The sequence below is a fragment of the Oryctolagus cuniculus genome, chromosome 8 (genome assembly GCF_051225735.1).
Source record: "Oryctolagus cuniculus isolate XC-2025 breed Fujian yellow rabbit chromosome 8, ASM5122573v1, whole genome shotgun sequence".
Lineage (NCBI taxonomy): Eukaryota > Metazoa > Chordata > Mammalia > Lagomorpha > Leporidae > Oryctolagus > Oryctolagus cuniculus.
This window is the reverse complement of record NC_142874.1, coordinates 54,109,839-54,122,982: the sequence shown is the minus strand read 5'-3', so window position 1 is coordinate 54,122,982 and position 13,144 is coordinate 54,109,839. Positions and strand designations below refer to the sequence as shown.

The 13,144-nt window shown below is 51.1% G+C and overlaps 1 protein-coding gene across 1 annotated transcript in view; it reads right to left on the bottom strand.

The window, feature by feature from the left end:
• The window catches only part of MAML3 (mastermind like transcriptional coactivator 3), a 474,643-nt gene extending 463,012 nt beyond the window's left edge, over positions 1-11,631 (bottom strand). Inside the window, exon 1 of the mRNA XM_002716951.6 lies at positions 11,043-11,631. Within this exon, the coding sequence (XP_002716997.3) occupies positions 11,043-11,498 (456 nt within the window). The 5' untranslated portion in view covers positions 11,499-11,631. The remainder of the gene's footprint in view (positions 1-11,042) is intronic.
• Between the last annotated feature and the right edge of the window lie 1,513 nt (positions 11,632-13,144).

The window sequence follows — 13,144 nt, the reverse complement described above, 5'->3', positions numbered from 1 at the left end:
ATCGGATGGCCTGGGTTCCAGATTAGCAGCGAATTTTCCTGTGTTATGGACACAATCAACCCTGGCTATTTAAGCAACAGAAGAGGTCCTGCTGTGTCTAGAATGAGCCCCACTTCGCTAGCCTGCACTGAACACGCGGCTGCACTGCCATAGCTGGCCAAAGGCTTTTCTCACTAAACTATGTGGCCCAGCTAAATGGCCCCTAAAAAAAGGCTAATTATCATCCAGGTCACAGATGGCAGCAGAGTGCTTAGCTCGGGGATCACTGGGGAGAGAATGATGTGTAAAATCTAGCTCCCTCCTCCACCAATCCCTTGAGTTCCCACCCTTGGTTTATTTCTCTGGTTCAGATCACTGCACGCCGTAACTTGTACTTGTCACTGTGACAACGGTAAAACATGAGGCAGTGGTAAAGGGGACAGGAAAGAGGGCAGAGGTGTGGGAGCCAGGAGGTACCAAAGTTAGGGTCCTCAGGATGAAGCAGGGGCAGGCAAGGACCCCACTACCAAGTGCCTTAATCTGGGTCTTCTTCAAACCGACCCAAAGGAAAGCCATGTGGGCACGGAGGACCCTTGGGAGAACATGGCTATTTAGCCAATGCAACTGCTCGGAGGACCCTTCCAGGCAAGCAGCCGCCCAGAGCACACAGATCCTGGGGCCAGAGGGCTCCAGCCATTGTGAAAACAGAGACAGTCTCAGCTTGGGGTAGGGAAGCGCCCTGTCAGAGGTAAATCAAAGGAGCCTGGGATGCTGATGAAGGGCGGTCTTCAGGCCACTTCAGCACCTGTGAATAATGAAAACTGATAGGACTTCTCACTGTCTAACCAAATGCGACAGGGTGACTGTCAAGGCAAGTCCATTCCGCTGCATTTTCTACAGTTGGCGGGGTCAGCAGGTTGTTATTACCATGTCACACAGGTGACTGGATTAGTCAGGGTAATTTAAGCCATAGGAAGTGGCAACTCACAGACTTGAGACTTTCATGGCCACTCAGATCTGCATCCACAGACCCTCCCTGCCCCCCAGAAGCACAGATGCATCACCAGCCGAAATACATTCCACAAATAAAGGCCCAGGAAACTCAAAGCTTAGGAAAATAAAGACAACTACACATCTGTACACGGAAGTGAATTTCCCATTTTCCCAGAATGGTCAGGGGCTAGTTAACGGAGCTCCTACATCAATACAATCCTCTCTAGCATCAGCTGAAAGGAAAGAACATCAGACCTGTAAGATGTGTTAATTGGCAGTTATGCAGCCCTTAAAAATGATGTTTGCATAAAGCTCAACACTAGTTATGAGAGTTGAAACTTTTTTAAGCCATATTTTTAGGGGGACCCAACCATCATCTGTGCTAAAATGGTCTGGAAAAGTTTTTTTTGTTTTAAGAATTATTTTATTTATTTGAAAGACAGAGAGAGGTAGAGCCAGAGAGAGAAGTCTTCCACTTTGATGTTTCACTCCCCAAATGAATGCAACAGCCAGAGCTGATCTGATCTGAAGCCAGGAGCCAGGAGCTTCTTCTGGGTCTCTCACACAGGTGCAGGGGCCCAAGGACTTGGGCCATCTTCTACTGCTTTCCTAGGCCATAGCAGAGAGCCGGATCAGAAGAGGAGCAGCTAGGACTTGAACCGGTGCCCATATGGGATGCTGGCGCTGCAGGCTGGGGCTTTAACCCACTGTGCCATAGCGCTGGTCCCCGGATAAGTATTATAAAGTGATTCCAATTATGTACAAAAACTCCTGTGTGATTATGTGCAATATACACAGGTAAGCAGGAGAAGCTCTAGAGAGAAACCAGGGTAACTTCCGAGAAAGGCAGTAACATGGAAGGAGTGGAGTAAGTCACTTCTTACCTACTTCCATTTAGCAATGTAGGCCACACATGCTTAGCATTCTTCCTGTGCACAGGCAGGTCCTTTTCCAGTCATCAGGATTGTAACAATGAATAGAGAACAGCCCTTGTCCTTGTCCTTATCCAACGTTCCAGCCAATTGAACAACTTCTGCTGGCTCATTGCCACCCATCAAGACAGCCCATTTCACCTCTGAACAGCTTTAATTTTTGTAAAATTTGGGTTTTTAAATATGTATTTAAAAACGGGTTCCTAGTAACTGCCAACTACAGAACCTACATTTACCCCCTTGAGGCCAGAAAGAGCACAGGTAGTCCTGTCTTCACATGACAGCCCTTCAAAGAAAGGAACCCTATCAGTCCCCGGATCAGACTAAACACCTCCAGGTCTTCCAGCTCTTCTTCATGCGCCATGGCTTCAAGCCCTCGTACCCCCTGCTTGCTTCCTTCTCGTTTTGCTTTGTCTCATTTCTCTAAAGGCTTGATGGCAAGTTGCAATCCTCCAGCAACAAGGGTCACCTTGTGAACACGGGGACAGTCATCTGCCGCATGTCAAACCATACCCTTAAGCTTATTCTTCAGCATGCCAACTAATACTCTCCCCACTCCAAATAATCCCATTTGCAAAATAAAAAGCGAAATTTGCAGGATAAGCATTTAGCCTAACTGTCCAGATGCCTGCATCCCACACTGAAATCACTGGTTTGATTTCCAGCTCTGGCTCCGGGCTCCAGGTTCCTGCTGATGCAGACCTTGGGAGGTGGCAGTGAAGGCTCAAGGAATTGGGCTCCTGTCACCCACATGGAAGACCAGGGTTGTGTTCCCAGCTCCTGCTTCAGCCTGGCCCAGTCTTGGCCATTGCGGACATAAAGGAGAGAACAAGCAGATGGATGGGATCTCCCCCCCCCCAATTAAATAAACATTCAAAAGTAGAAAATAAATTTTGTTACAGAAAGTAATGCTTGCAAGAAGCTATAAAGCATTCTAGCACCCTTAAGATGTTAGTTTATTAATGTTTTCCAATAACATGTCTAACAAAATCCCAATATCATTTCCTAAAGAAATCTGAAATGTGAAATGATGCCCAGATACAGTCCAGTGAGAACAGGGATGGCCACTCACCACTTGCTCCCCAGTGGCTACAACAATGCCCAACACGAAGCATTTGCGCAGGACAGATCTGTTAGACCTTGGCGTATACGTGACTGAAATATGCCTCAAAGTACTCTCCTGCAAGTCTCGCATCTGAGCAGGAGGCAACAAGTAAAATGAAAATAATTCATGAACCAGGCCCAGCATCTGTGCAGCCCAAAAGGGCTCTCAGACTTTCACATAAACAAACTCATTTGATATTAACAATCACTCCTTGAGATAAAAAGGGTGACAACTCCTCACCTTCCTGACAGGCAAAGCGACGGAGCCCATGATCAGGAAGTAAAAAGCCAGACTGTCCCATGACAGCTGGGACACAGCTGATACGGCACAGCAATGCTCCCACTTCTTCCCAGGTACTCCCCACCTTGTCACAGCATCTCTACTCTTTAAGCACTGAGAATCTTCTTGAAAAGCTGGAGTAAAGCCACGTGGTGTAACTGCATCTCCCAGAATATGTTCCTCAACCTGGAGGATTTCCTCAGTTAAAGCAGGGTTTCTCAACTACACCAACACTGGTGTTTTGGCTCAGGTAAGTTTCTGCTGTGGGTGCCCTATAGGACATTTCCCAGGCTTCCTGGACTCCACCCACTAGACACCAGCAGCCCCCTCAGTGTGACAAGCCAAAATGTCTCCCTAGCTTGCCAGATGTTCCAAGGGCAGGGTGCAGAGCAAATCTCTACCAGTTGAGAACCACTGAATTAAAGGAATCCCACAGGAAGCCCATTCATATGGCAGCAGTAGTAATTTAAGAGAGCATGGAAATATTTTAGGAATGTGATTTTCTTCCAGATACAAGCAATATCGATATTAACTCCTGGAAGCACGCGTCTGCATTTCAGCGAGGCCTGCAAGTTCAGCGTACAGTGCTCAAAGCACACGTTGCCTCTGCAAACCCCTCAAGGCACCAGGGTCCTGTCTGTTCTCTACAAACAGGCAAAACCAATCACGTCTCATTCATCTCTCTCCCCTGCCATCCATTGCAGGTGATGCCTCCAAAATGCTCATCCCCTTCTGCCTCTCTCACAGTACCACGAGTTCCTTAAAGCCCCTGCCTGCAGCCCCACCCCTGTAGAGTCACTCTCAATCACTGAGCTACTTTCAGCGTGCAGCAAACAATCAAAGAAAGAAAAATAACCAACCACTGGGAGAAGAAAGGGGACAAGCAGCGCTTGTCTTTTAGAGGCGCACAATGCTTTTGAGTCACAGCTACAGCCCAGGTTGAATCTACACACATAGACTCACAGCACTTCAGCCTTTTGCTTTGAAGGGAAAGCAGCCCCTGTCCAGACACATGTTCTGGAGGTGGAGAAAGATGTTGTGTGAGACAAGGAGAGATATACAGAAATGCATCCTGATCACTTCTTCACATGCAGAAGTAAGCGCAGAGAGAGGGGAGGGCTGGGAGCGGAGGGGCTTCCACAACCAGATTGGACCTGACAAGATGGAGATTTAAGGGGTTAGAAAGGAAGTGTGGGAAGTTGTTAGTTAAATAAATAACAATAAATATTCAAGTTCTCTGCAGTTGTTAAGCCAATGTTAAAGAGGAATGAATGTTAGTATTTTAAAAGATTCTGCTTTTGCATAAAGGTCATTTCCAACCAACAGGAGGCCTGATGGAGTTAAAAGGAGGTACCTAAATTATTCTGAAGGAATCACTTTTCTTATGTCAGAGGAAATACTGCAAGCCTTCTGGGATTTTTATTAAATTCCCCCAAGAATAGTATGCACAGCTTGCCTTAGGAAAATCTGCACCACAGGAGCAATTGCCTTCTCCCTTTGCATGTGCGCATGCGGCCCTGGGGAAAGCTGTGCCTCTCTCCCCAAAGGGGAAGGGATCTCAAAAGCCCATCTACTGCTTAGCAGATGGGACCGCCAGGCAGGCTGGGGAGAAAAAGGGTGCTGGTTCCCTGACCCAGTGCATGGAACCTATGATGCTTACGTGTAAACAACAGGCCCTTAACTTCATTTTCGGAGTGATTTTATATAATCTTATTTTGTGCTTTAAACACCAACAAAAATGAAGGGGAATTTATTCTTAGTGAGAGCTGATTTTCCAGAAGCTACACTTCCAACTCGCAAACCAGAATAATGAAATTTTAGACTGTGTCTCTGAGAAAAGCATGCTGTGTTTTTAACGATTTAAGTGGGGGGAGGGGCAGTCATCTGTCAATCAGCCTCTTTTTTTTTCCTAAAGATTTATTTATTTATTTGAAAGTCAGATTCACAGAGAAAGATCATCCATCTGCTGGTTCACTCCCCAAATGGCTGCAAAGCCAGGATTGGGCCAAGCTGAAGCCAGGAGCCAGGAACTCCATTTGGGTCTTCCACATGGGTCCTCCATGGGGGTCAAGCACTTGGACATCCTCTGCTGTTTCCCAGGACTCCAACCTGAGCCCTTATGGGATGCGGGTGCTGCAGGCCATGGGTTTAACCCCAGGGCCACAGTGCTGCCCATGCTTTATTTTTTTGATAATATCAACATCCAAGTAGTTTGAAACAGCGGGAAAGTAAAGCACACTATTTTCCATAAGATTTTATGGGAAGGGGCTATCACATCCTAAAGCTTGAAACTGTTGAGAAGTCACTGACATCAATAATCACGTTGATTAAAAAAAAAAAAAAAAAAAAAACTGCATCCCCTTAAACCAAGCTAGAATAATACTAAAAACCTACCAAGAATACACATATTGTAGAAATCTTGGATGCAAGGGCATGATTTAGCATTCTAAGTTCCACAAAGCATTATGGACTATACACCAGTACTGTTGAACAAATGAATGAAATTAAAAATTTGGTCTATTCTCTATTATTTGTACTTAGGAAGAATAAACAGCACATAAAGTCAAATGCATACTAAGCCCAAAATGGTATCTTACCCAATTGTTTCATTGGTTTTAACAGTCAGAAGCCCCCAAATTAAATTTCTCTTCTTCTTGTTGGTCCTTGCCACTCTTTGGTAAAGGTGCTAAAGAGCTGGCAAAGACCAAAAGGCTGGCAGCAGGAGGGGGAAGGAAAAACAAAGCCAACAACTGGAGGATCCAAAAACTCAATAATCAGCCTTAGAGCAACAGGAGACTCACAAGGCAGATATTATCTTTCTCAAGATTTTCATAATATTCTCAAGATTTTCATAATATGAAATATGTTCCTCTTTCTCTAAGAGTCTGATGGCTGACTGGTCTGTTTCATAGTTCTCTGTGATGGAATGACGTGCAAAAAGAAGGAAGAGTTTATCCATCTTCAGCACAAGACGATCAATTAACAGACACAGAACACTGACCACAAATGACATTCCATAAGTGACATAACACATAAGTACTTCATATGTATCCAAGAAGTATTATGTAGCATGCAAGACGTGCCTCTGTGTGTGTGTGCATGAGAGAGAGAGAGAGAGAGAGAGAGAGTGCACTGTATCTCAAGCAAGTGAAAGAAGCCAATCAGAAAACCTCTTTAACAACAGGTGGCTACTGGTCTCCTAGGAATTCAGAAAAAAACTATATGACCATAACTCTATTTACTGGTTAAGATCCGCATCCCTCTTAGAGAAATGTCAGTAAACCATGCACCAGGAATACTCATGTTTGTCCTATCATGTGGCAGAAAACCTGCACAAAATTCTCAAGTTTGCCCTTAGAATTCTCATGCGACAGGATGGAATGTATCAAGGAAACTAATGCCTGAAAACTCCGCTTTCCCCAGGTAGGAACCCAGTCAAAAAGCATTTTGTAGATTACAATTAATGATTAACTGTGCTTCTACTTTGCTGACCACTGGCTGCCCAGTCCTAAGTAAAATGTACTGCAACCAAAGAACACAACAGAATTAAACATGTATTAGAACTTGAAATAGAATGCCTGTTCAGAAAAGATCAACACATGAAGGGCAGAGACGAAATTTCAAAAAGCTTTTCACAAATGTAAAGCACACCCTCTTGGGTTCTGGAAAGTTTTCCAAAAGATAACTGTGTGTAAGCCACGCGGGCAGAACAGGATAAGCCAAGGCAAGGCTGTTGCAGGAAAGAGTCAGAAATGATCTAGAAGTATAAGACTGCCAAAAAACCCGGATGCAGGGCCAGTGATGCACCTTTAATAGGACAAGGAATGGCAAGCCACGCTCACATACAAGGAAGTTGAGCTCCAGACCAGCATGTTGACATTTCCTGGATCTATTCCAGGGATGGATGAGAACGTTTTGGATAGGATGCTGTTGTCATCAATACCATGCCCAGGAGTTAATATGCTTACCAGCAAATAAATTTTATGTGATAAACTCTTCAGGGTAGAGGGTCACACAGATGTATGCAGTCTTTTAAGCATAGTCTGGAAATGAGGATGTCAGGGAAACAGTATGAGTCATATCAAGGTCAAATGAAGACTAACAACATTTTGGAACTCTGAAAACTGTGCAGTGCATTTACTGAGGTGCCTGAATGATTATACACCATGTTCATCTTGGGTTTTGAAAACAAACTTGCCACTTGGCATTTATCTGGAAATTATAACCAAGAGCTCAGTTCCGTGTACAGGTAATAAACAATACCTCCTTTGGTTATCACAAATAAAACACTTTTCAACTTAAAGTTTCTATCAGGCAGAAGGAACAGTTCTCATCAACAAGTATGTGTGTGTTGGTGGGGCAGGAATCTCCTTCATAAATAAAGGAAGGAGTTGGGGGGTGGTGTAGGGGTGGAAGGTCTTGATTGTGTTCAGAAGGGACTAGGCAGCTTCCAACCTAGTCTGTGCTATATGCTCCACAGCCAGGACTTGGAGGAACCACACAGAACCCAACCTCGAGGCAGAAAAGATTTCCATCGCCCCTCACCCATCACGCTTTCCGTTTGTTTGCTTTTTGGTTTTTCATGCCTATGCTTACAACAGTAAGATAGGAAATCAAATCAAAAGTGGTAAAGCTCTCATTGGACTGCCTTCTTAACCCAAGCCAGGCAGAAAGAGAACTAATCGATACTTAGTATTTTGGGTCATATCGGCCCTTAGAAGGTAAACAGTAGCAATGAGAAGGAAAAGAATCCTATTCGCTTTTATTTTTATCATCACAGTTCTTAGCATTGGGCTGGAGTTGACCTCGGCTTTCCTTTAGGGCTTTCCAAATAGGGAGTCCAATCTGAGAACTAAATTTAATTGCTCTGGGCCCCAGCACAGCACAGCCATAATCCAGCAGTCAATTCAAGAAAATGAAGTACAACATTTTTTTTTGGTAACCTCTATTTTTAAGATTTTATTTCACACATAGTCTAAGTTAAAATTCTCTGTCATTTCAGAGGTCAAGGGGAGTTTTCAAACTCACGATTTTAGAAGGCAATAGGACTTATACAGAGAATAATGTCAGTGTTTCACACACGCTTCCCACTGACATCACTGGTAGATGCGCGTGTGAAACAGTCCCAGCTTGCATATTACTCCAGTTTCTACCTGGCCTTGGTATTTACATACATCTAACCAATAGGCTCCATTACTGACACAGAACAGAGAGAAAAATCTTACTCTCGGGCAATCGTTTTTCAAATCTACCAGCCGCTACATTAGGATTCACTGTGAAATCGACAGGCGCTGCCTTTGGTCCACTCAAGTAAGCATTATCTTTCCCTTGGCAAAAGCACACCCCCGACTGGGGCTGGCCGCCTCCTTCCAGGTAATGTCAGGATGCGGCGCTGACCTGCACCTGCAGGGTCGGTTACACTACACTCGGGCGCGCGCACCCCGAGTCCCGCCACCCCCCACTCCAGAGACCACAGGGGCACCTCGTGAGAACAGGGCCCCAACACGGAAACTTTCTGGTCGCCAACTCTGCATCTCTCGCCTTGGCCAAAAGCGACCCGGCCTTGGAGCGGCGCTAGCTTTTGTTCCAGGGTCGCCCAACTGGTGCGGCGTGTGTCTGGCCGCCCTCCTTCCCCAAGGGGGGTGGGGGTGGGGGGACTCCATAGGACGCGAATTTGAGGGTCGCACGGAGAAGCCCATTTCTACGCAATCCGTGTGCGTGGAGTGTAACGCACACGGACAGAGGGCGTGGAGCGGTCGAGGACGAAATCCTACGTGCCTTTCGAATTCGCCTTCAGGCTCAGGTTCACAAAGTGGTCTCCTCCCCGCATTGGGAGCGCGTTGGGAGGCGGGTGGGGGGTGGGGGGCGGCAGCCGCACAGGTACGAGAAAGGGGGACGCGAGCCACGGCCGAGGTGCAGGGCCGGCCCCGCCTCCGGGTACAATCTGCAAGGCTACAGTGAAGCCCCGGTTTCGGCTTCCTGTTTGGAGAGCGAAATCCTCCCTTCCCTGGCCCCGGGACCCGGGTTATCCCTCCAGGCCGCGGCGGGGAGCGGGGGTGGGGCAGGGTCGCTGGCGCGGCGCCCCTCCCAGCCGGGCGGCCCCGGGGCTGAGCCGGGCCGCGAGGCGGACAAAGCGCCTCCCGCTCCCTCCCCCACGGCCGCGTTCCTGAAGGGAGGGGGAGGGCGGGCCGGAGGGGCCGGGAAGGAGGAAGAGGAGGAGGAGGGAGGTGCAGCCGGCGGGACTGGGCAGGATCGCGCCGACCAGGCGGGGAGGAGGGGCCCGGCGGCCGCGGAGAACTGGGAGGAGGGAAGGCTTCTTGAAGCCCAAGATAAACAAATTGTTCCTCTTCACGTGCGGGGCGGGGGCGCGCGCGGCGGCCTCTCCTCCCCTCCCCCCAGCAGGCTCTTTGTCACGGAGCGCCGGCCCGAGCGCCCGGCAAAAGCCCGCGGCGGCGCTGACACCACCCCCGTCGCCGAGGGCTCCCGGGCGGGGGGCCGTGCGCGGTTTCCAAGCTGCACGCCGAGCCGGCTTGCCCGCGCCGGGCAGTGCGCCTCCGAGCGAGGCGCGGAGTGCACGGGAGACGCGGGGGCCGCCCCTCGGTTCCCACCGCGCGGTGGGGGGAGGGGCGCAGACACCTTCCCCAGGCTTCCGGCCTGGCCCCCGGCCCAAGGAAAGCCAAAGAACGGGAGAGGGGAGATAAGAGAAAGGGCTCCACGCTCCGGTTTAGGGGGGTGGGAACTGCCCCTTCCTCCCCGAGAAGTTAAGCCATTGGCTGCTCATCCCGCGGCGAACCCACCCACCCAGCCATTTAAGCCTCGTTCAGCTCCCAGCTACCTCCCACTCCTCCGGGCTTATTAGACAGCCCCGCAAAGTTGGCAGGGAGCGGGGGAGAGGGAGGTTGTGCGGGGGGGAGGGGGAAACTAGTGGAGCCGGCTGGGTGCGGGCAAGTTTAGGATGAGGAGGGAGAAAAAGAAATCCCAAGCGAAGTTGCGTGGCGGGGACTCCTGGCGCAAATGCGGGGCGTAGCTGTCCCCCTCCGCCCCCGCCGGGGCCACTGCTCTGTGCACCCTGCCCGCGGCTCCACCTGCCGGGCTAGCCCCGAGTCTGGAGCGGCGAGCCGAGCGCACCCGCGCGCTCCCGCGAGCACCGCGCGCGCGTAGCCGCCCTCGCTCGCTCGTTCGTTTCTCACCCACTTCAAAGTTCATTCACAAAATTCTCAGACTTTTCTCAGCCCCAAAGGGGTGAGCTAGGAAGAGGCGGCGAGAGGCTCCCGCGTCCCCGCCAGGGGTGTCGAGGGCCTGTCCCCGCACAGGGTCTGCCACAGCATCCGTTTCTCCCTGCACCCGGCAGAGGTGCCGAGAGGGTGGGCGAAGGGGGACGGGTCTGGGGCGGCGCAGCGAGAGGTGAAGAGGAGGAGCACGGCTCCCACTCAGGGGTGCACTCTCCCAGAGAGGGAGGGGGAAACTTTTCCCGCACCTCACTTCGAGGCTCCCTCCGCCCCTCGCAGTCGTGACTGGCTTTCCCCCTCTCGCCCTCTCCTCCCCAAATCTGACAACCCTGACAGATTAACAGGTAGCGGCAGCCTGGAGCTTTTTTTTTTTTCCTCAGAAAAGTTGACGTTAACCCTTCGGCTTCAGCCCGCCGCACCCCGTGTGCAAATCGGTCCCTCGTACCCCCAAGTAAGAAGCTCCACGCCCCCACTCCCCACCCCCGGCGCGCGCGCGCCCCGAGCCCGCCGCCAGTGCGCCCTCACCATGATCAGCGTGTGGTTCCTCTGCTCCGCCGAGGCAGCCTCCGCATCTTGCTGGGGTTTGCTCGGGTGCTGCTGCTTGCCGGGGCCGGCGCCCGATTTCTTGGCCCTCTGCTCCAGGGTCCGCTGGTAGAGGCTCACGGTGTCCCGGCGCTCCAGCTCCAGCTGCTCCACCTGAGCCTGCTGGTACCTGTTCTCGCAGTTGACGTGGTGCCGCCGGCAGCCCTCGATGCGCTGGCGGAGCCGCTCGACCACGGTGCTGTGCTTGGGGACGGCCGCCGAGCCGCCGCCGCCGCCGCCGCCGCCGCCGCAGCCTCCGGCCGCGGGGTGATTGCTACTCGGAGCAGCGGGAGTACTATTGGGAGTATTATTCACACCGATCCCGGCCCCGCCGAGGCTGCTGTTGATGCAAATACTACTGCCATTCGCGGCAGCAGCGGGGGCTGCGAAATCCCCCATCCTGCTCCCCGGGCACACTATTTTGGAAGAACTTTTTTTATCCACCCCCCCCGATCAGCCTCCTCCTTGGGTCCAAGGATTAAAATAGTTTAAGTGGAACGCGGGGGAGACGCGAGCACATGGATGCAAACGGCGATCCCGACGGGGCGAAGAAAAAAAAAAAGCAGGGAGGGGAGAGATTTTGGGGGTGGTTTTTTGTTTCCTTTAAAAAAAAAACTGTAAAGCTCGGGGTGGGGGGGGTGTTATCGGAATACCATCAGACACCTATCAACAAAAAGAATCACAACAAACTGAGCCAGCAGCAAATCGGGTTGCAACTCAAGGCGAGCGCCGCTCCTCTCCTGCCTTCTTTTTATAATCCATTATTTTCTAATAAATTCCAGGAGATTTCCGGTGGTTGGCAAGCGTTTTCTCCCTACGTACCGAAAAACACACCCCATGGACACACACAAGCCTATGCCTCCTGTGCGGACAGGCGCGACACACACTCACTCCACCGCGCATCGGAGAACGGCAAGCTTGCTTATTGCATTTTCCTTCCACAAAAAAGTTTTGGTGTTTATGCCGCCCCGTGTTCTCAAAGTACTTTGGCTGCTCAGTTGCATTTCACAGGAACCTAGATACCGAATCCTCGGGCTGGGGGAAGTAAACACATGGACAGTCCGAGGCGGCTGCAAAAGTAGATCGGTGAAGTCCTTTGCAGAACGCCGCGCGGAGAGCAGCCCCTAACGCTCGGCTGGGCTGCCGCTGCCGCCGCCGCCGCTGCCACCATCACAATGATCAACCGCTCGCCGCCGCCGCCGCCGCCGCCGCCGCCGCCGCCTCCTCCTCCTCTCGCTCCTCCACCTCCTCCTCCTCCTCCATGCCAGCGGAGTGATATCAGGACGCGCGAGCTCAGTAAACACGGCAGCGGCGGCGGCTGCAGGCCGTGAGACAGGCCCGGGGACACGGCGCAAAACCCGGCCCGGACTCGCACCCGGCAGGAGCGGGCGCGGCGCGCACCGGCACCCGGCTCGCCTCGCCTCGCCTCGCCCTCCCCCGCCGCTCCGGCGCCCCCGGCCTCACGACTCCCTGGCCCGGGAAAGGCTGGGCTGCCGGAAAGGAGGAAAAGAACGCCTGTGGACGGGTCTCGGGAACGAATCAACTTTTGACCTGTGCGTGTGGGGTTGTGTGTTTGTGTGTGTGTGTGTGTGTGCGCGCGCGCGCACAAGGCCGACCGCGGGGGCGCGCCTGGCGGGGTTTCCTTATTCCAAGCGAGGTATCCAGCGAGCCCAAGTTGTTGTTATACATTTATGCATTATGTTGCAGAACTGTGCATGACCAGGCAGAAACATTGACGCTTCACAGCCGTTGTCTGTCATCCCCATCCATGTGGAAACAAAAAGCCAGATCAGTGACTTGGTTTTAAAACTCAGGGATAAGTCCTCGCTCGCGATAACCCGCCTTATGGACACTTGCTCAAACTCTAGGCCAGTCTTCACACACTGAATTCTGCGTGCATGGAAGTAAGCACCCAAGAACTGGGGATATTATTTAATTCGCTGTACATAGTGATTGCTGTTATTAAAGCAATTATTGTTTTACTTACCCTTGGAAAAAATTAAAATAAAGCAAGCAGGGACTTGGAGGTGAGACTAACAGTACAT